The 21863-nt window shown below is 42.3% G+C and overlaps 1 protein-coding gene across 1 annotated transcript in view; it reads right to left on the bottom strand.

Moving 5' to 3' along the window:
- LOC115368309 (glutamate receptor ionotropic, kainate 5-like) overlaps positions 1 to 21863 on the bottom strand; it is a 133037-nt gene that overhangs the window by 87120 nt on the left and 24054 nt on the right. Inside the window, exons 4-6 of the mRNA XM_030064371.1 lie at positions 19054 to 19219; positions 15585 to 15763; positions 11793 to 11846 (exon numbers count right to left, since the gene is read on the bottom strand). Coding sequence (XP_029920231.1) covers positions 11793 to 11846; positions 15585 to 15763; positions 19054 to 19219 — 399 coding nt within the window. The remainder of the gene's footprint in view (positions 1 to 11792; positions 11847 to 15584; positions 15764 to 19053; positions 19220 to 21863) is intronic.

Genomic DNA, 21863 nt, shown 5'->3' with positions numbered 1-21863 from the left:
ACTGCATGGAGAGCCAACAGTGAAGCATAGGAAGTACCACATTAAAAAAATCTGACTTTTAATTAGGGACACACGGTAATATTCAAACCTATAATGGCTTTAAAATGAAATATCAATGTCAGCCCTAAAATGAACATTTCTGCCACCGATATGTGAACTAGGTCAAATCTGCCCTGCTTGTGTTTTCTCAGGAAGAGCAGCATCCACGCCTGTTTCAGCAGGATGAAACTGACAGTTTTTCTTTGTGAGAAAATTGTATAAATGTAAAAAATATGGCATGTTTACGTAACCTTGAGGTTGAAGTAGTTTTCTTATGTGTACATTTTGAAAAGTATAAACGTGGGTCATCACAATAAGAGTGGGCATGATAATAAAATATCCGCTCCACTGCAGGAGAGATTTGATGTTTTCTGCATTCAGGTGGGAAAAAAATACGGGCATAAATCGACAACGGCAGTGGCAATGGGCCAAAACAGTTGGACAATATCAACATATCAGATATGGACAAAAAATCCCATTTTGTGCATCCGTAGTTTTAATCTTTTTGCGGTCGAGCTTCATTTTTATCCATTGTCCCATCGAATATCACAGAGTGTTAGCATTATTAATATTTATTCCCTTTTCTCGCTTCTGTCCACCGTACATGTTTATCAAAAGAATGACTGTGATGGTGGCTTTCACAGCACATTGTTTTTTATTTACAACAACACAGCTAATCTGGATTATCTCAGTGATAGTCTATGAATTAGCTTCCAATAATTTTTTTAAAAAAACTTCAGCAGCAGGTGAATTATTTTAATTCATTTCCTGTGTTAACTTTAACTTCTCTCTTCATTGTTGCTGTGACACAGAGAGGAACATCCAACATCCAGGTGCTCATTTTGTCCTCAAAGTTTCAACGAAGTTATTCCAACAGTCTCGGTGACACGTGACAGCTGTCGCCGTGGCAACGTGAACCACCTAGGAATAGCCTGATTTGCCGTGAAAACGAAGGCCCACGTTTCCATGGTGTAATTATCGCTTTAAGTTTCCTTGCCTGGGCTAAATCCTCGCTCTTAATCTCCACGAGGATTTTTCATTAAATAAGCAAAAGATTAAATTTGGAAACGGCCATGTGGACCAAACATCAGCAACAGGAGGCCTGATTTGGGCCTCATAAAACACTCAAATGACCAATTATATGGGAGTTATTTCCTTTCATCACCAGCAGGCCCAATAATGTCAAGTCTGTCTGAGAGTTTTGGGAATATTTCCACCTTGGAGCCTCCGCCGGCCAGCCCATTATCCTGGCTGCTAATCCACGTGTGTGTGTGTGTGTCTGTGTGTGAGTGTGTGTGTGTGAGGTTAATTTCTCTTTCGCCCAAACCTCGACACTTATTTACTTAACCGTGTTCCAGCTTGTTGAGACGCTGCTGCCCTTGTCGACTGTTGCGGTTGCCTGTTGCCAAATCAATTTCAGGCCGGGCCAGGCGCGCTGGCGACCCGCGGCCCTGCCAGCCGGGACAAAGAGCAGCTGGCCGGTCGAGCCGAGCCGAGCCACACGGGGGACCGGGCCGGCGTTGTGAGAGAGAGAGAGGGGCAGGCATGTCAGCTGACCGCCGCAGAGTTTAGCCCGCGGCCGCTTTGCCGCACACAGAGCCGGGTGAAGCACCTTTCCAAAACAAGACGAGGTCAGCCGCTCTCAGAGAGGCTGAGACACTTTGAGCACAACACAGATTTGTGCTGCTTTTAAAAGGCGATACGTTAGATTTTTCCCTGCCCCGTAGCTCAAACTGACCCTGAAATATCTGCGGGGGGTCGTCGGGGGTTGTTGATCAATACTGATGACTCAACGATTACTTCACCAGGCGCTCCGGCTTCTGGCTTTCAAAACTCCCATTTTCAACCGCTGAGCGATGGAGGCCGGTGCACCTCCAAAGTCTTAACAAGTCAATTTCTCTCACCTCCAGTGTTAAAATGTTGTTTTTCTTCAAGCAGGGTAAAAAAAAAAAAAAAAAAAAAAAAAAAAAAAATCTGCTACTGTTTCCAACGCCGATCAACTTGTCTCCACAATTTTCTTGAATCAGGTGTCATTTTCTTGATTTTAGTGGCTGACCTGCCTTATACTGCCAAGAGATCTATACGTACTTATGTTCCCTGGAAAATCAATGAAGGAAGGGAAACTGCACTGGAAAAAAGCAGGATTATCTAATCCCACTGGCAGATTTTGTACCTCATTTGAAGAAAAACAAGATTTTAACACGGAGGATGAGATTAAACGACTTGTCTTAACAACGACTTGTTAAGACTTCTGAATTAAACTCAGGTTTTTACTTTGTTTGAAGAAAAGCAACATCATAAAACTAAACATGAGACTAAATAACTTCTTAACATGGAGATGTTTTTTTTGCAGTGGATCACCCAGCAGTGCAACACATTTCAGCCAAAAGCCTTGTTCTCAGGGGGAAAAGCAAACGAGAAAGAAAGAAAGAAACAATGAAGTGACAAATTATTATTATTGCAGTGTCTGACACGGTGATATATCAGCCCTGGATCAGCCTGTTAGCTGGTTAATGAAGCCAAAAGCCAGCAGGTTAGTTCAGGTTAACTGACTCTTGTCAAGCTGTTTTGGAGAAAAGACAACAGAGTTTCAGAAATCTGTTTTATCCGTCTTTTCACTTTTACTTGTAATCTTTCTGCGTGGATGTGCACTTTCCCAGCACCTATTTTTCACCGATCTCTGGCTCATTGTTATGCAGGACGTTCAGACATTTGGACATGATTTGTGCGCAGCCCGCACGCAGACGGATCGCGGTGCCAGCTGGAGCCGGCGGCCGATCTGCAGCGTAACTGTGAAGGTTTCCAAAGTGATGAAAACGTCGGCTGTCTGTTGTATGTTCTGTCCTCTCTGTGCACCAACTGTGAGCTCCTGCTGTCCTGCAGGACCAGGCTGTTCCTGCCAGGGGGCTCCTCAAAGTCTGGGTCTAAAGTCTGGGCTGGGGACCGCCGGGGGGACCTTGAGGGTCTTCCAGGGGGTCCTCAGCAAAAATACAAGAATAATATTTTTTTAAAAAAAATCACTTTACAGCTTGCATTTAAACGCATGATATCTGACCTTGATCCACCATCATTCATCTGCTGCTCAATATATCACTTTAGTAATGATAGATATCATTTTTTTTTAATTTAATTACATTTTTTTCTAATTTTCTGGTCATTTTGTAATATTGTAATACTTATTTTATTTTATTTATTTTTCATTTTATTTTTACTAATGTTCCTGTTATGTTGCTGTTGCTGTTGTTGTTGTTGTTGTTGTTATTATTATTATTATTATTATTATTATTATTATTTATCATATAGCAGTTTGTTAGTGAATTTGATCATTTAATTCCTTAGAGATCACCTAAAAAAAAAAAAAAAAAAAAAAAAAGTGTGACTGATCATTTTAGCATTACGTTTTAATCTCACTACTTTGAATTTATTGGGCAAGTATGACACTATTAGGCATCTCAATAATGAACACACACCAAAACATCTTTTCATATCAGTCATGTGGGGGTCTGGGGCGTCACCAGAGTCAACCTGGGGGTCCAGAACATGGAAAAGTTTGAAACCACGCTCCACTGCGCTGCTCCCTTCACCCATAAGCCGAAGACAAACTGTATTTTTCAGACTCTTTTTTGTTTTTTTGTAAGCAAAGTGAGGCAGCCTGCAGCCCAGCCCTGGTGAAATGGATTGGTCGAGCACGACACGCTCCCCGTTAAGACAGAACTTTGAACCAGACGTGCACGCTCGGTGACAAACTGCTGGAGTGAGACACAAAAATCTGACGTGCACCGCCATATTGATTGTTCATAAACGTCACATATTTCCTGCTGCGGTGTTACCTGCGGGGACAGCATGATGGCATTATGCAAATAAATACTGGAAGGGGCCCAAACGGCATTCATCTGCAGAAAATGTGCGACCCCGGCGCTAATTTAGCTGAAATTTAATGTACTTAATCTAATGTTGTGTTTGACCCTCGTTACACACCGAGAAATACATCAAGGGGGAGCGGCAGAAATGCTGCTGAGAGGCGTGCGGGCTCACGTGGAGGCCAAAGTGAAAAATTTACTGTATAGAGTGCTGCAGAACAGGAGCCACACTCCCCTCTCCGACTGTTGCCGCTCATCAATCTGTCATGTAGATCTCACTTTTTTTTCCTGCGGCACATCTCATATTAAAAGCCAGCATTTATTTTTTAGGCCCACACATGTTATTACTGTTATTTGTTATTTCAAGGGTGCTAATATGTTTTTTCTCTGCTTGGCGAGAGACGATATGTGGTGACCCTGCAACAGCATGTGTTTGGAAAAGATTAGTCTATATTTAGTTTATATTTGATTTGGTTTATGTTTGATATCGTGTCTTTTCACGCTGGGAGAAGAGAAACATGAGGTATCTTGTAGCAGGATACTGCAGTGTAAACACTTCCCATTTACATCTGGTCATTTTGAGCATCTGGATTATATCAGGATAGACTTTATCTACATGAAAGGGCCCCATTTACAGCTGTCAGTTCATTACTAACTTACCCAGACAATATCCAAATACAGCTTATTCATATTTCATTCATACCTGGCTGCACTGATGTGTTTTTGTTAGACAAATAGAAATGTGATTTGACTTTCTAGCAACAAAATGCAGATCCTCACATGACAGCAGACACAAACAAACTTTAGCCACCTGAGCTTTCAGCCAAATAACTTTTTTGGACATGGACAGGAGGCTCCTTGGCCCCGTCCCACTTCACCTTCCAATAATGGCTTTAGGTGCGCTCCATTTGTACGCCAAATGTGCCTGCGGTGCGCCAGGCCGGTCGGAGTTAGCACTCTGTTTAAATGCTGGAACGGGCCAGGTCGCGCGCTGCTCACCCCACTTGGAGGAGGCGGCGAGCTCCATCGCAGAAAGAGCAAAAACACGGGGCTCGTGTAAAAGCCGGGGAACCAAACGGAGGGCAGCCGCTCTGCCACTTTGCTGTGCGTCTGAGTGAAGCTTCTCAGCGCTTTGGTTTCTCCTCCGCTGGCTCGGGGCCCAGACGTACCACGGCAGGTGGATCATAGATGCTGCATGTGCCTTAAGATTTAAATCCAGTCTCAATGGATGCATAAATGAGGATAAATGAGGTAAAAATGTAAATGCACTCAAGATGTATTAACAGGCTTCCAGTATCCAAATATGACTTAGATGGATTTCATTTACACCTGGTATCCCTGTGCTTCTCCTGTGCACTTTTTTGTTGTTGTTTTTTTTTTCTTAAAGATGATGAGCATCCATATTTCAAAGTATTTCCGCTTACATATTTGCTGCATGTGAACTGGAGATGCATAGACATTTACACTTCTGTGCAACACAGTCACAGTGCATCAGGATTGGTCTTACTTTGACTCCCTTCGTGCACCAAAATTTGAACCGTTCTTTGCATCTCCACCACATGTAAATTCATATAAAACACATATAAAAATTGTGAACACGTCTGCAAATAAAAATGTACAATTCTCAATCCGAATCCAATCAGGCTCACATAATGTATGTAGGCTAATTATTCCCACAGGTATGAGGGGTCCAACTATGTGCTACAGGTGACTTTTTTGGGTGGAAAAGGCATGGATGTTCATTTACACCTGTGTTTTCACGAGATCGAGCACTTTGCCCCTGCTCTCAGATCAGCCCGGACACCTGTTGATACCTTTGAGAAGCAGTTTGAGATGTTAACTGAGCGCAAACGCATTCTAAAATTACAAATAATCCCGTCGAGCTCATTGATAATCTCAGCACGATCCGCTCCCACCGAACCAAAAATGAAAAATGGTGCTGTCCCCCAGCTTTAACCCCTTGATTACGCTGAACATGTCACTCATGCAGACGGTTTGCAGAGCGGATGTGCCGGAGAATACAGGGTGTCCACAAAGTCTCTTTACAATTTAAAATATCTATTACAAAAGCGATTGATGAGATGTGTTAACCAGATTTGTTCTATGTACTCAGTGGTTATCAAAGTTTTTAATCACACTGGACATCAGCGACCTGAAGCAAAAGATCACTGATGAGGCTCTGCTACAGTGAACATGGCAAGAAATGAAGTACCGTCTTGATGTGCTTCGTGCAACTAATGGTGCCCATATAGAGGTGTATTAAATGAGGCAAAAAAAAAAAAAAAAACTTCAATATCTACTCCTCATTTTGTAATAATTTCCACAGATTTGTCTATTCACTTGCTTTTGTAATAAATTTGTTAAATTGTAAAGAGACTTTATGGATACCCTGTATATCTTTACACCGGCTACACCTGCAGCGGCGTGAGGTTGTGTGAGGTTTTTTTTTACTGTGAAACTTTGATTTTTTTCACTGGGCTTTGTGTTAGATGAGCAGGTTAACATCTGCAGACTATGCGAGGGTATGCAGAGATAATGTTACTAAGCAACTGCCAGCTGGTTGTGGCCAAACAAGCACCAACAGGGTGAGTCACTTCCTGTGTGCTGGTAGTTTACTTTAAAAAAAAAAATACAGACACTTTATGACCCACTTCTGTGTAAAAGGGCTGCACACAGCTCGTATAAAAATATAAAAAGAAAGCCAGGTTTATTTTTACGTTTGTGGAGCAGATCTCCGCTGCACATGTGCATCACTTACGCACCGCGTTCCCCCTGGTTTAGCCGGTTTCATTGATTACAGTGGAAGCGTCATGCTGCAGCGTCGGGTTCGCTGTGGCGTAACCACATGGGAAAAAAAAAAAAAATGCCATATGAAATCACAAATTTGGAAGTGAGTTCAAAGGGCAGAGAAAAAATGGGGTAAGAGGAAACCTCATCCAGACACAATCCAGATGACATTCACATCCAACGAGCTTGCCGATACTTTTCTTGCAGGTTTTTCTCTCGCTGAGGTCAGGGGTGTCGTTTTGTCTCTGCGGGACTGTAAAGCCCTTGGAGACTGTAAAAGAGATTAAAGTCTCGCTCTAAATAATCTTGAACTTGTCCTTGTCTTTTTATTAAACATCATATCATCCGGTCGGTGTCATTCAACTCTATTACGATGAGGAGACACTCATGAAAAACCTGCAGAGAAATATATATATTTTTTTTTTTTGCACAAAGTAGTTATTATTTTAATTAAATCACTTATTGAATAATGCTTTGCTGAATTTCATTTTTCTTTCAGGCAGTAATGAATCCCAGAGCCTCTCTACCACTGAACAGGTGAGACGGGTCAGCGTGCCTGAAAACGCTGATAACACTTCAGAAAGTTTGATTTGTGTGGCTTTGAGCGGAGTTTTAGTCTCGGAGCGGTTTCAGACACTCACGCACAGATCAAGGCTGCTCTGAAACAGCCGGCTGGGTTTTAATGTGACATAAAAAGAATTAATCTCTCCTCTTTCTTTTGGATATCATATTAGATTGCCGGTTGTCTGAGACTGATGTGACTCGGCAGGAGAGAGAGGAAAAAGGTAATTGGTTGCGAAAACAGCAGGTGGCAAACAGAGGTGGTCGGCTGGATGTGTGCTTTTGTTGTTCAGATGCTGGAAAACGTGAGCTCTGACTAATTAAGAGGGAAAAAAAACACCTCATAATCGCTGCTGTTAGGAGAGCAGATTGGGAAACCAGGTGAATGTCACCTGTTGGTCTTTTACCATGAACTGCACCGACATGGCGACCAAAACCGACCGGATAAAGATGAAGATGAAAGAGAATAATGTCCCTTTTAGGACGGGGCGGCGGCGTCTTAAAATAAAAATCACTGTTATGATTTGCAAGAACGAGAGTCGAGAAGAGATGAAAAAATTATAAAACAAAAACGATAACTACAGTGTTTCCAACAGAGTGCAGCTGTACGGCTTATTTCACCATTTTATTTCTAGGCAATTCTTAACTTTATTTTGTGTTTATTTGTCTTTTGCAAAAATCACAAATTTCAATTTCAGCCTTTATAATCTCAGAATTTTTTTTTCTCTCTCATTAATTTGTGAGTTTTTTCTGGTAATTTTACCACTTTAAGTTTTTTTTCCTTGTTAATCTACAACCTTAATCTCAGAAATTCTGACTTGTTTTCTCTGAATATCACATATCACCCCCCCCACACACACACACACACACGCGCGCGCACAAAAGAAGTCACTGAAAAGTCATTCAATATGAAGCCAAAAAAATGTGTTAATCATGTATTTAAACACGTTAAACATTGATAAGAGTCAAATTGACCCCAGAGGATAATAGGAGGGTAAATAAAATATTAAAACAAATCAAAACCAATGCATTCATGCAAATGCGTCCACATGTCATCACACTGCTGTATTATTGATGATATGACACTTTTTTCCCTCCACATACAAATTTGCACAGGTGTTAATGAGACTGACACACACACACACACACACACACACTCCTCACCTGAGCTCGGCCCACCTGAACGCTCAGCGTTCCGAGAAAATAAATCAATGAATCATCAAGTCGACAATTTCCCACTCTGATGAATAGTTTTTAAAGCGAATCCTGGTTGATTAACTATCTTATTCTCTTGTTAAGCTGAGGGAATTAGTCTGAGTTTTTTTTTCCATACTATTAACCAAGATTTTATTAAGAGATTTAACTGCGGTGAGATTAGCTCGAGGGAGTCGCTGTTTAAAAGGAAAGCCAATTAAGCACCTAACTCTCTGGTGGCTTTTCACCTGATTTTTTTTTTCTCCGGCTGTTTTTCATCCTGACTAAACTCAGACGTCTTATAGCCAAACAGCGGCGGGGTAATTCTCTCCTGTGTGTCCTACATAAAGCCTCGGCTGCAAACTCCTGCGAAACAGAGGCGGCTCGGGTTTATAAATTGGGCTCGTTCGCTCCTGCCGGCTTAAACAAAGAGCCGGACTAAAACCTTTTCTTAGAGTTTTGTGAAATGTTTTGACAGCAGCTATTTAAGGATGATGTACAGGAAACCTTCCACGGCTTCCACAGCTTCTTTTTTTCACATACAGTGCTTTTAATAACAAAGCAGGCTTATGATATGTATGGGGAAAAAATAGTGAGGAAATGTTAGGGGCGAGGAAAACACTCAAAACATCCAAAATAAGAGATGGAGCCAACAGAATATGCAAGTAAAAGGATTTATCGGGGTGCTAAATACACAAAAAGTCCTTTTTTTTCAAAGAGGTGAAGAAAGGGTCTTTGGGTCTTTAAGTCTGTCTGGTGCCACTAAATAAATCCTTATTTTATCTGCATATATATCTTCTGGTGGCTCCGTCTCGTATTAAGATATGTACACACAGAGTGAGGCTGAAATGTGTTCAGTCAGTGTGTAACTTTCTTCACAGCTTTGTTTGTACCGTTCAATTTCTATCACAATTTAATTAGGAAAAACAAATCTGAATTTTATCATTTAAACATACACAAACTATTCAACAGGAAAAGCTGAATGTTTTTTTTTTTTCAAATGTTCTGCAGACGCTGTACCGTGTGGAAATGATATAGAGACTAAGCTCAAAAATAAATTCACAGTTCGAAGAGAGGACTTTTCATTTTTGGTATAAAATAGTCAGTTTTTGATATTAAAATTGTGTTTGCGATGTATTTCAATTTTTCGATGTGTGTTTATCTAAGTTCAGCAGGCAAGATCATCACACAAAACCGATGTAAGAAAGCGAAAAAAATGTGTTATTTGGGGATGGAAATGAGGGATACATTTCACTGTCACAAGGCTCTTGTTGAATTACTGGGATTATTTTGTCTCTGAGCTCCAATCCGGAAATGAGGTGAAGCTGCAGACTCGCAGCACCAAGATAAGCTGCTTTGAAGGAACTTTTTCTGCAGCCTGTGGCATTTCAGAGACGCTCTGAATGAAGCTGAAGTGGCAGAAATTCGGCAACAAAGATAGGAAAGAGGTGAAAAATTGTGTTTGGGATGTATTTCAATTTTTGGAAGTGTGTTTGGCAAGATCATCACACACAACCGATATCACAAGTCAACATCGTCCAGTTTGATTACCTGATGAAAATGACACAAGTTCCTGTAAATACTGTAAAAAAGTAGAAGCAATGTGTTCCTGGCAGCAAAAAAATGTAAAAATAAATTTGAAAAACTTCACGTTAATGAATCACTTAGTCTAAAATCTTGTTTTTCTTCAAACAAGGTGAAACACTGGCCAGTGGGATGAGATAATCCCACTTGTTTCCAGTGCAGTTTCACTTGCTTCAGTGTTAATCTGTTGAAAAAAGGCAGAATAAGGCAGATGAGCCCAGTAGGAGCAAGAAAATGACTGGAAACAAGTTGATCAGGATACGAGACAAGCAGGATTATCTCATCCCACTGGCAGATTTCTTACAAAAAATAAGATTTGGACAGTGGAGATGAGACTAAATGATGGACACAGTGTTGTCATGCTTGGTTTTAAGTCCTGCACCTAGAAACGTCTTTGTGTTTGTCCACGTAACGTCCCTCCCCTGTATGAATTATTTTTTCGTGTCTCCTCTCTCTGCCGACAGCAGTCAGCATATGTTCACCACAAAGCTACAGGCGGCTCGGCGGCAGCACCGCAGCCACGTGTTTATGTGTGTGTAATTTTACTTTGGTCCCTGGCCAAAGTTCTGCCGGCGAGAGCAGAACGGCGGTTTCGCCCTTGGGCGCCTGACACGCCCTTCCTCGCGGCTCCGTTAGCGGCTCCGACTCGCGCCGGCGGCGGGAGACGAGGCCGAGATGGAGACGAGTTATTATCCACGTAAGTCTCCTCGCACAAGGGCACGGCACCGGACAGTGAAGTCATAACGATGACAAACGGCGGCCGGGCCAGCGTGCATTTCTGATGAGGCGGCGGGGCGGGGGAGAACGGGGTTATGGGTAACGAGGAGACAGATGGGCTGGAAGTGACGGGAGGAAACTGAGGAGGTGGATGATGGAAGACGTGGACGGAGAGAGTTGAAGAACGGCAGAGTCGCTCGTGTCTCTCAGGGATGTGACCTAAAAATCCTCACAGGGAAGTGAACTAAGACGCAGTTTTTCATTAAAATGATTTTTTTGGTCATCATGAAACTCAGAATCTGAAGTTCTTTCCACATGTAAGAGCGGAGCGATCCAATCAGAACGCAGCTCAGGGTTTATCCCTCCCGCCCCCCGTTTGATTGACAGCTGTTCTCCTCTAAACGGCTCATGAAACCATCGTGAGGAACAGAAACCATTACCCACCATTTTTCCCAGGATTATTTTACCGAGCTAACACTCAGTCAGACGAGATGAGGGGCTTACAAAGTTCAAGTTTTCAAGGTGAGGACAATAGCTGACATGTTGTTAGAAATCATTAGTTAACATGTTGCTATCCAGGAAAACTTTAGCTGACATGTTGCTGCAGTGCCGGTTTCAGTTCAGCAGGATATTTTCTCTCACCAGCTGGTTGCTGTTAACATGATTCAGATGATATTGTTTCCCTACGAGGGGAACCAAAGCCCAGCCGGCCCAACTAGAACGGATTAAACTCCATTTCATTACAATCAGTGACTTCTAGGAACTTTAACTTCCCTTCTTCATGTTTCTGTCTCGGCTGTTTTAACGAAAGAATAGTCTTTACTAAAGGAAGGAGAAAAAAATAAACTTTGATTTGAGAGAAGGACAATGAAGGAAAGGAAAGGACTAATTGGGCGGTTATATTTAAGTGGGGAAGAGGAAGGGAATCGGGGGGATAAAGGGAAAAGGGGGTGTGAGGTTCAGGGGCGTCTGAGAGGTTCGGGAAAAGCCGTTTGAAGCTCCAGGGAAAAGGCTGCGATTGATGCAGAGATGAAGCAGCTGCCCTCTTACCATGGTGGTGAGGATGTACTTGTAGAAGGCCGACGTCATGCCCAGCTCGCTCGCCTGAGGGGAACCAGAGCAGAGAAACACAAGAAACTCATGTCAGACATGTGAAGGAGGCCGGGCGGATCTTAAAACTCGCTTTGAAGGAGCCTGCATGAGGGAAGAAAAAAAAAAAAGTGAGTCATGGCTAAAAAAAGAAAAAAAAAAAAAAGGACCATCAGTTCTATTTTTTTCCACCACTGTCACGGCAGCTCCGTTACAAGTTGGAGACTCAGGCCTGAAATACAAACACAGCACAAAAGCCAGGAGTTAATCGATCGGCAGAAAATAAATCTATCATAATTTCAATAAATGATTAATCATTTTACACATCTATCCAGTGAAATGCAAATCATCGTCTGATTCCAGCTTCACTCAGATCACTGAAATGCTGAGATTGTCTTCCTTTTCTTCATTCATATCATTATAAAATTTATTTATTTATTTTGGTGATTAGCTCTAAAAAAACACAGAAAAATCTTGGGAAAATGCAGATATCCACTGACAAGGCGAATGTCTGCATTAAGCAAGCCGAGCGAGGATTCATTCTGAAGGGTTTCACCTCGAGCACGCACACGGCAGCAAAGACAATGAATCACAAAAGGAAATGGGGACGCTTTTGCACGGGGAAAACAAAGCCGATCATGCTGTATTTATTTATGCATTTATTTATTTTTTGACCCGCCAGCCAGTGCAAGCGGCAGAGCACAAGATTTCTTTTTTTTCGGCTGCTGTTTTCAATGTGCAAAAAGATCTCTGTTTTAAAAAGTCATTTATTTGCAGTGTTAAAATCTTGTTTTTCTTCAAAAAAGATAAAAAAACAGCTTGTTTTCTTGAATTAAATGTCATTTCTTTGAGCCTGGTGAGCTGATTATTCTGCTTTGTTTCAACAGATTTACACTCGTTCCCAGAAAAATTCCTGAAACAAGTGAAGCTGCATTAGAAACAAGTGAAGCTGCATCATCTAATCCCATTTTTTACCTTTCTTGAAGTAAAAAACATCTATTTTTCCTCAACACTGCCCTGCCTCGCGCTCACCCAGCCACTCACACTGACATGTGGTAATGCGCATTGCTCAAGGGCGCCTCGACAGCAGCTTTTCAGCGAGGAGCGTGTTCAATTTCCCCACTGCAAATTTTCAAAGCCAGCCCGGGATTGTGGGATAATCACCATCCCCTAACAGATTATCAATCCACCGTCCCTCTGGCGCTTTGAGCATCACGGTGCTTCAGTCCGCCTCGAGTGCAGGATCGCTGGAGTTTACAGTATTGCAGTTGCAGAACAAAAACGGCGGGGTTTCATTTAGTATTCAAAATGTTATGTTTTCCTGAAGGCTACTTAAGAGCTGAGTGATATGACCAGCAGCCAGTTCTGCTAAATTTTGCATGTGGCAGTTAAGTTTATCTCCTTGGTACTTTGGCAGGCAAACAGCAGATGCTTCCAGCTCCTATTCTACTCTAAAAAGCAGAGTGGAACATAAACGAACAAAGAAAACTAGACACACATGCCAGAGAATTGCTTTAAAACCCCTCACACATGCACTTTAAACTGAACGGAGGATTCATAATTCAACCACCAGTTTTGTTTTCCCACTTCTACTTCAATAAAGAACGGACATTAGGGACCTGGAACGCTGCACTGAATGGTTTCTGGCCACTAGAGGGAGTTGAGAGCCCGAACTCAGCTTGAAAACCAACAGAGTCGGCCCTGCTCCCAGGGTCATGGTAGATTGCTTGAACAAACCGTGAAGTTAAAGTGAAAAAATGTGTTCTCTTGTTGAATTGCTTGGGTTATTTTGTCTCTGAGCTCCAATCTGAAAATGTGTTGAAGTTTAGACTTTCAGCTACAAGATAAGCTGCTTTGAATTAACTGTTTCTGTGGCCGCAGTGCTGATTTGTGACTGATCTGAAATTTGGATATCTCTATCTACAGACCGTGGCTTTTCAGAGACGCTCTGAATGAAGCTGAGGCGGCAAAATTTGGCAACAAAGAGAGGAAAGAGGTGAAATCCTTGCAGACGAGTGACTTGGTCTTGCTACAAAAGTCTCCATAAAGCACAGGTTAGTTTCAGGACTGTTGATAGGTGCTGAACTTGCTTGGCGCAGGCTTAAGCAACAGCGTGATTTACATCATTTTGCATAATCCACATCTCGCTGGTTTCAAAAGAAAAGAAAAATAACCCATTTGTCCTCTTCAACTTCACCTGACATCCTGGCCTGGTTCCAGAGTCGTGAATCACACATTCTCCTCAAAATGTTTCAAGCGATTCTGGTGTTGCCCAAATCAACGGTGATTTCTCAAGTTGTAAAACCAATCGAGCATCAGTGTTAAAATAACGTTAGATCCAGGCAGATATGTTGGACTCTAGTGTTCGGCTGGGGAAAATCGAATCCCTGTCCTCCTTGGAAATCAGTTAGAGCTGCGGCAACGTCAGCCTGAAGATGGAAAGTTGAAGATGGAAAAGTTCAGTCTCGTTATGGCATCTCACGTCCTTCATGTAACCTTCACGGCTGAGGTGGATTCATGAGGTCAGGGTCAGATCACACTGCAGCCTTCACCTGGACTCACCTGCTCAGTCACTCAGCCGCCTTGAGTCATTGTAATTAAATAAAACACCGGTGGAGAAAAGTGTCGACTTAATAATCCCACTGACTCACACACTCAGGCCGTTAACATTCAAGTTAAACGGCAAATAAACGGCTACTGCCCGTCGGTTTGGTGCTGAGCGTTTAAAATAAATGCACATTACTCATGTATTATGAAGTCCAGTTTCACTAACCACCTGGCACTGCTCATTGCTCATTACTTCTGTTCCATTTTTTAGCTTCTTTAACTAATGTGTTGGTGTAACATCTATGAAAAGTCTCCCCTCATCTTATGCTGCCTTCCAGCCATGTGGGAAATATCAGACTTGCAGCAGAGCGCACATGAACGAGCCAAGAAAGTGGTAAATACGACTGGGGAAACTGTGAATTTAATGCTGCAGGCTGTATCTTTATGAAAAACCTTAAGAGAAAGATGTAATTTCTGTCTCATTTAGGCTGTTTCCTCTGGTAATGTGGCCTTAGCCAGGTACAAACTGGTGTGGCGAGTAGTGTAAGTGATTAGGAATAAAGTAAAATCAAAATTAACTATGACAAGAAATAGCCTAAGTAATGTGCAATTAATTGATTTGTTGCTGTTTGTGTCAGTTTTTAAGGTTCAATGTGAAACAATATGATACAAAATGAAGTTATATGATACAATATGAAACAATATGAAATGATACAAAATTATACAATACACTATGATATAATATGAAACAAAACAATATGATACAAAACCATATAAAAAAGATATGATATAAAACAAAGTAGACAAAAAAACACAAAATTAATTAAAGATACATTACAAAACGAAGCAAAATATTACGAAAGAATACGATACGAACCAATACGATGTGTAAAACTGTCCTGCAGCGTTTACACGTCATAACATTAATTCATCCAATCAATTATCAATACATCCAATCAATGCATCCAACACATTAAACCTAGAGACAGATATACAGTACATAAACACAGTAAACCATCCCACATAAGAGAAATACCTCTGTACAGTTCCTTAAAACTCCTTTAAAATGTGTTGAGTTGTATATAAAGTGTCTGATTCTTTTGGCTGTTGGTCCGTGGTGCGTTTAGGGGTAAACAGAAAAAGGAGCTCAGTGTGTGTTGGACGTTTTGCAGGTGCAGTGAGGCGGGCCGTGCAGGCGGGTCTCACCTTCCTCAGGATGTGGTAGGAGATGGAGGCGTTGGCGTCGATGATGATGGTGGCCACTTTGTCGTCGCGGATCTCCTTCAGCATCGGCGTCGGGTCCAGGCTGTCGTCCAGCATGCGCACCGACAGCGTCTCCCTGGAGATCAGGAAGCGGCGCACCAGCTCCTCCAATCGCAGCAGGCCTGGAGAGAAGCGGCGGCGGCGGCGGCATCGGGAAAACAGGAAGTTCATATGTGAGGACGGAAGATGTTTCGAAAAAGAGACTTAACTTAACACAGGAAAACTGGCTGTTAATGTCTGTGTTTCAATTAACTTTTCTTTAATAACACCATTCTCAGCATGATTAACCTGGGTGGCCAAGTATTAAATAGGATTACACTGGAAAATGCTGGAATAAACCCATCTCAAATCAGTTTAACCACCTTTTTTATTGCAGAATACAGTTTGGAGGAGAGCATATATTTTTAAATAGTTTCATTTTATTTTAATGAACTTTTGTTTTTACCAGGACTGTCCCACTGACATTAAATATATATGAGGAGAGTCTTAAAGTATTAAAAATTGCATAAATTAATGCTTTTCTGACAACATACTGTAATTCATTTTTGTACTGGTGGTTATTTTCATGATGACCCTTAAGGTCTTTTTTTTTTTTTTTTTTTTTTTTTTTTTTTTACTGAACATTACATCACTGGATAGACAGACAGACAGACGGAAAGATACAGAGAGAAAAACCCAGAAAGCATGAATAAGTCAGTTCATTCGGAAGTGACTTTTTGGAGCGCCGCTGATGTTTGCATCATCTCGGCCTTAACATTCAGCGTCCGTCCCGCTTCCTCCTCCGTCCCTGACAAAGGCAGCAGGCGTGTCTGAGCTAATCGCCGCCATAAAGCATCCGCACGGCCCCGGTGGGTTTAACTGGGCCGCGGCACAATACAGGACTGTTAAACACCGCCGCTAACGGGCGGCGTGCACCGCTAAACACCGAGGAGAAGAGGCCGGGGCAGGGCAGCCGGCTGGAAAAACAGCAGAGATCGATGAGGAGGGAGTGCGGGGGGGACGAGGGACATGAGGACGGGAAAGAGAAGGGAGGGAAAAACCCACAAGAGACAATACAATCTAGTGCAGGAAAGCGAGGGAAACTCACAAGGGAAGGGAAAATCACGAAATAAAAGCAGAGTGAGGAAGCGAGAGGCCTTTTTATTCAGATTGCGATCACACAGTCGACCTCTGTTAGGCCGAGCAGACGGCAGACTGAGCTAATCCACTCTGCTAATCCACCACCTGGACTGAAGGACTGACTGCTCCGCTGACTGACTGATGTCGCGTGTTGTTACCAAGCGCCCGGGGCGGCGAGGATCAGGAGGTGGAGCGGCCGGTCAGGTAATCAGACGGTTGGTTCCTGGTTCAAATCCTCCAGAGAGCGTGTCAAAAAAACTCAACCCCTAACCGCCACTAATAGAAAAGTGCCAAAGAAATGCAAGCCATTAACCAGTGAGGATTGATGACACTTGTGATGTTCCAGTCATGAACATCCGCTGAGGCTCTTTTCTCCGACTCGGGAGTGTCGAGTCCTCCTCTTCATCAACTCGCTCACTGATTCAGTCCGATGAGACCTTCAAATGAAAATAACACAAAATGCCGAAGAGAGAAATGCAACAAATATACGGCATTTAGGTTCGCGATTTACCTCCTGGAGGAAAATAACTGCTCTCTGCATCCAGTTAATGATAATGATTGGATGCAAATGTTTTAGTTAAAATATAGATTTTGATTAAATAATATGTTTGTTTGTTTTTTTCTGCTTTGCCTCTAAAACATCTTGGGACCGGATGAGACGAGCTGGTGGGCTGCAGCTCTGCCCTCACCGCTCCTGATGGGCAGCTTGGCACCTTGCATGGTAGCTTCTGCCATCAGTGTGTACGTGTGTGTGTGTGTGTGTGTGTGTGAATGATGAATGTGAGGAAAACACTGCAAAGCGGTTTGGTGGACTAGAAAAGCGCCAAAGAAACGCCGTCCGCTTCTCTGTGGCTTCTTCTCTGGTGTTCATACCACCTCAGATCACATGAAGACATGATTTCATATGAGCATCAGTCCAGGCTTTTCTGTGGTGCTTTTTTTTTCTCTGCTGTTTAAACTGTTCATATTTCCATTTTTTATATATTCCTTGTTTATAGTGTATATATTGCTTGCTGCTATTTATCATCTGTTTATACTGTAAATTTGCACATTTCCCACATCTATGCACATTGTATATTGTTTTTTGCACATTGTTTTTTGCACATTGGGTACTAAGATCTTTAGATCTCTAGTGTCATCTTTTATTCTTTATTTTTTATTTATTTAATCTTGTAATCTGTGGATACTGCTGAAAACTGTGAATTTCCTTCGGGATGATTAAAGTATCTATCTATCTATCTATCTATCTAGATGCTAGATATTAGATGCCAACATTCATCATGCATTAGGTTCTCGCTCAGTTTTTCCGATGGACACTCCAGAGTCTGAGCTAGTGACGGGAATAATGGCTCTTTGAAGGAAACCAACTCTTATGGCTCTATTCCTTTTGAGAAGAGCCGGTCTTTTGAACGGAGAGGGGGACTCCAGATATCTTTATCATCGCCTTTGTTGCTGAAGTGCATCCACTGATGGTCTTTTGTTCTCCAAACACATCCTCCACCTCTGAGTCTCACTGCGCTGTCCCATCTGGATTCTGGTAATTCCTCCTCTAAAGAACGTGTTGCTGTTCATTGCCTCTGATGGTTTAGGTTGGTTAAAGTTACGGTTAAGGTCAGCCAATCAGATGCAGAGTAGGGGGCGTGTCTTCCTGGAAACCGAACGGGCCTTGTGGCTGTTTTAAGTCACTTCCAAAAAAAACAAGGGGAGTGTGTCAGGGCAGGCAGTGATAAGAAGAACAGCTGTCACTCATGACTAACACAAAGAGCCGTTCAAAAGAGCGTCATCATGTGTGAACATCACATGTTTTTCATAACTAGTGTGGAAAAATCCCCTCCACACCGTCCTGGTGTGAACTTGCCTTTGCTATTCCTCGTACGCCACATCCAGCCGCTCTGCGCTGTTTCCAGCTGAGCAGCTCTGACTATCTGAACTTCCACAGGCAAGCAGATAAACAGGAATAAACAAGCAGCACCTCTCCGGTAAGGTTAATAAAGTTTGCAGGCCAGGAGAGCGTGCACATCCTCCTATAAAAGACGCACCGAGCCACTTAAATGAGCAGCAGGAAGCGGAAGGCTGCGGAGGCTCCGGAGCAAAACTGTTTTCAGCCTTGTAGCGGCCGAGGTGACGCTGTAACTATCCAACAGAGGAAATAAAGAGACATGGAGGGGAAAATGAAGAGAGACCAAAGAGCAGGGGACAATGCTGAGCGCAGCACAGACGATAGAGCTATAGCAGCGCACACACACACACACACAGACACACACACACACACACACTTGGCAGACGGACTCACACTCGGCCTTGGCGCAGATGAGGCTGGCGGTGGGGAAGCTGAAGGAGCGCAGGATGGCTCCGATGGCCAGGCTCAGGTCCTCGTTGCTCGGGTAGAGCGTCACCGAGGCGAAGCGCAGGTACGGCAGCTTGGGCGTCTCCTCCGGACCGATCTTCACGTGCGGGATCTGAGGATATCAAACGATAAATAATAAGAGCAAGATTATTCTCTTAAAATCGATCCAGACAAATCAAGTCTTCCTGGGAGTTTCCTACTGACTGTACAAATTTCACAAATCGAAGACAAATCAAAGTTTCTAAGTTTGTTTTGTCTGTCTGTGCAAGTTGTTTTGCACGGAAACTAAATGTGCGGCAGAGAGAATTTCTTATTTATTGACTTTTATTTCTTCGATGGCAAAAGGAAGACGGGTAGTTTATGTGTCTGCAGCTGAGTTTGTGCATCATAGCAGAATAAAATGAGATTTTTATTCTGCGATGAAGACAATAAGCGCTGAATTCTACAGTCAACATACAAAACAACAACTTAGTCGACCAACATTCATATTTTCTGCCACGACTTTTATTCCTTGGAAAGTCAAGACTCAGACAGTTGGGGATCTTAAAAACAAAAAAAAAAATGTTTCAATATTTCAAATTTACAACTAAGTTACAGCATCACTGTGTGCTTTTCCTTTGAACATGACTTTTTTGTTCCTTTTATTTTGTATGAACAGAAAAAAAAAAACTCCACTTGCTTCTGCATCTTCTTCTATTTTATCTTCTGATGTTTTTGCTGTTTTGTTGTGCAGCATGTCAATAAAGCTTTTTTGTGTTGAACTGAGAGGAAGGGATGAGGAGGTGATGGAGAGTGAGAAGGAGATATGGCTGAAAATGAGAGGAGGTGAATGATGGAGGGAAGGAGGGAGGTGTGAAGGAAAAGGAGCAGGGAGAGAGGGGAGTGTGTGAGAACTGTCAAAACACGCCCCTCAAAGTCAGCCCAAATATCAAGAAGCTTATCTTAATAGTCAGATCGTCAGAATAATTACTGCTTTAATCCCGTCCTGACACTCCACGATAATAACGCCTTTGTTAGGAAATCTGAGAATGAATCAGCCCGTTGTTCATAATTGGCAGTAAGGACGTGTTTAAAGCAGAAATCACAGCGGAGAGCGACGGGCACAGAGAGAGTGAGACAGTTTCCACAGTCACATGTGAAACTCTGACGTCTGCGGGACTCTCGTGACGAACATCAACATGACGTGACGTTTTTCTGAATCAAATACAAATTTTAAACACATTTTTCCAGGACATTGTCAGGATGAGGGAGCATCAGGCAAGGGAAGTGGACGAGATGTGAAAATTATCCGAGATAAAAAATATATTTGGTGAAAAACAAGTGGCTGAGAAAACTCCATGTTATTCCCTGACTCATCCCAGGAACGGGTTAAACTCCCTGGAACGGACTTTGACACATTCCAAGACCCAGGAAGCGCAGAAAGAAAGACAGAAAGAAATGAAGAAAGAAAAAGACAGACAGAAAGACACAAAGAAAGAAAGAAAGGCAAAGAAAGAAAGGAAGAAAGAAGGGGAGAAAAAAACGAATGAAAAGACAAAGAAATAAAGTCAAAAAGAAAGAAAAAGACAGGCAGAAATAAAGAAAAAGGACAGTAAAGAAAAGACAGACAGAAAGAAAGAGACAGAAAGAAAGACAGAAAGGAAGACAGACAGAAAGACAGACAGACAGACCGAAAGACACAGAAAGAAAGAGACAGAAAGAAAGACAGACAGAAAGAAAGACAGAAAGAAAGAGACAGACAGACAGACCGAAAGACAGACAGAAAGAAAGAGACAGACAGAAAGACAGACAGAAAGAAAGAGACAGACCGAAAGACAGACAGAAAGACAGACAGAAAGAAAGAGACAGACAGAAAGAAAAGAGACAGACCGAAAGAAAGACAGACAGAAAGACAGACAGAAAGACAGAAAGAAAGAGACAGAAAGATAGACAGAAAGAAAGAGACAGACAGACAGACAGACCGAAAGACAGACAGAAAGACAGACAGAAAGAAAGAGACAGACAGAAAGAAAGAGACAGACCGAAAGAAAGACAGACAGAAAGACAGACAGAAAGAAAGAGACAGACCGAAAGACAGACAGAAAGAAAGAGACAGACAGAAAGAAAGACAGACAGAAAGACAGACAGAAAGAAAGACAGAAAGAAAGAGACAGAAAGACAGACAGAAAGAAAGAGACAGACCGAAAGAAAGACAGACAGAAAGACAGACAGAAAGAAAGAGACAGACCGAAAGAAAGACAGAAAGAAAGAGACAGAAAGACAGACAGAAAGAAAGAGACAGACCGAAAGAAAGACAGACAGAAAGACAGACAGAAAGAAAGAGACAGACCGAAAGAAAGACAGACAGAAAGACAGACAGAAAGAAAGAGACAGACCGAAAGACAGACAGAAAGAAAGAGACAGACAGAAAGAAAGACAGACAGAAAGACAGACAGAAAGAAAGAGACAGACCGAAAGAAAGACAGACAGAAAGACAGACAGAAAGAAAGAGACAGACCGAAAGACAGACAGAAAGAAAGAGACAGACAGAAAGAAAGACAGACCGAAAGACAGACAGAAAGACAGACAGAAAGAAAGAGACAGAAAGACAGACAGAAAGACAGAAAGGAAGACAGACAGAAAGAAAGGAAAAGAAAGATATAATGAATGAAAGAGAGAGACAGACAGGCAGAATGAAAGAAAGAATGAAAGAATAAAAGAAACGACAACGTCGGGAAACGAGGAGCAGAGCACCGCAGCAGTAACGTCACTAGGAC

Source organism: Myripristis murdjan, chromosome 11 (assembly GCF_902150065.1).
Source record: "Myripristis murdjan chromosome 11, fMyrMur1.1, whole genome shotgun sequence".
Lineage (NCBI taxonomy): Eukaryota > Metazoa > Chordata > Actinopteri > Holocentriformes > Holocentridae > Myripristis > Myripristis murdjan.
This window is presented reverse-complemented; position numbering and strand designations above follow the sequence as displayed.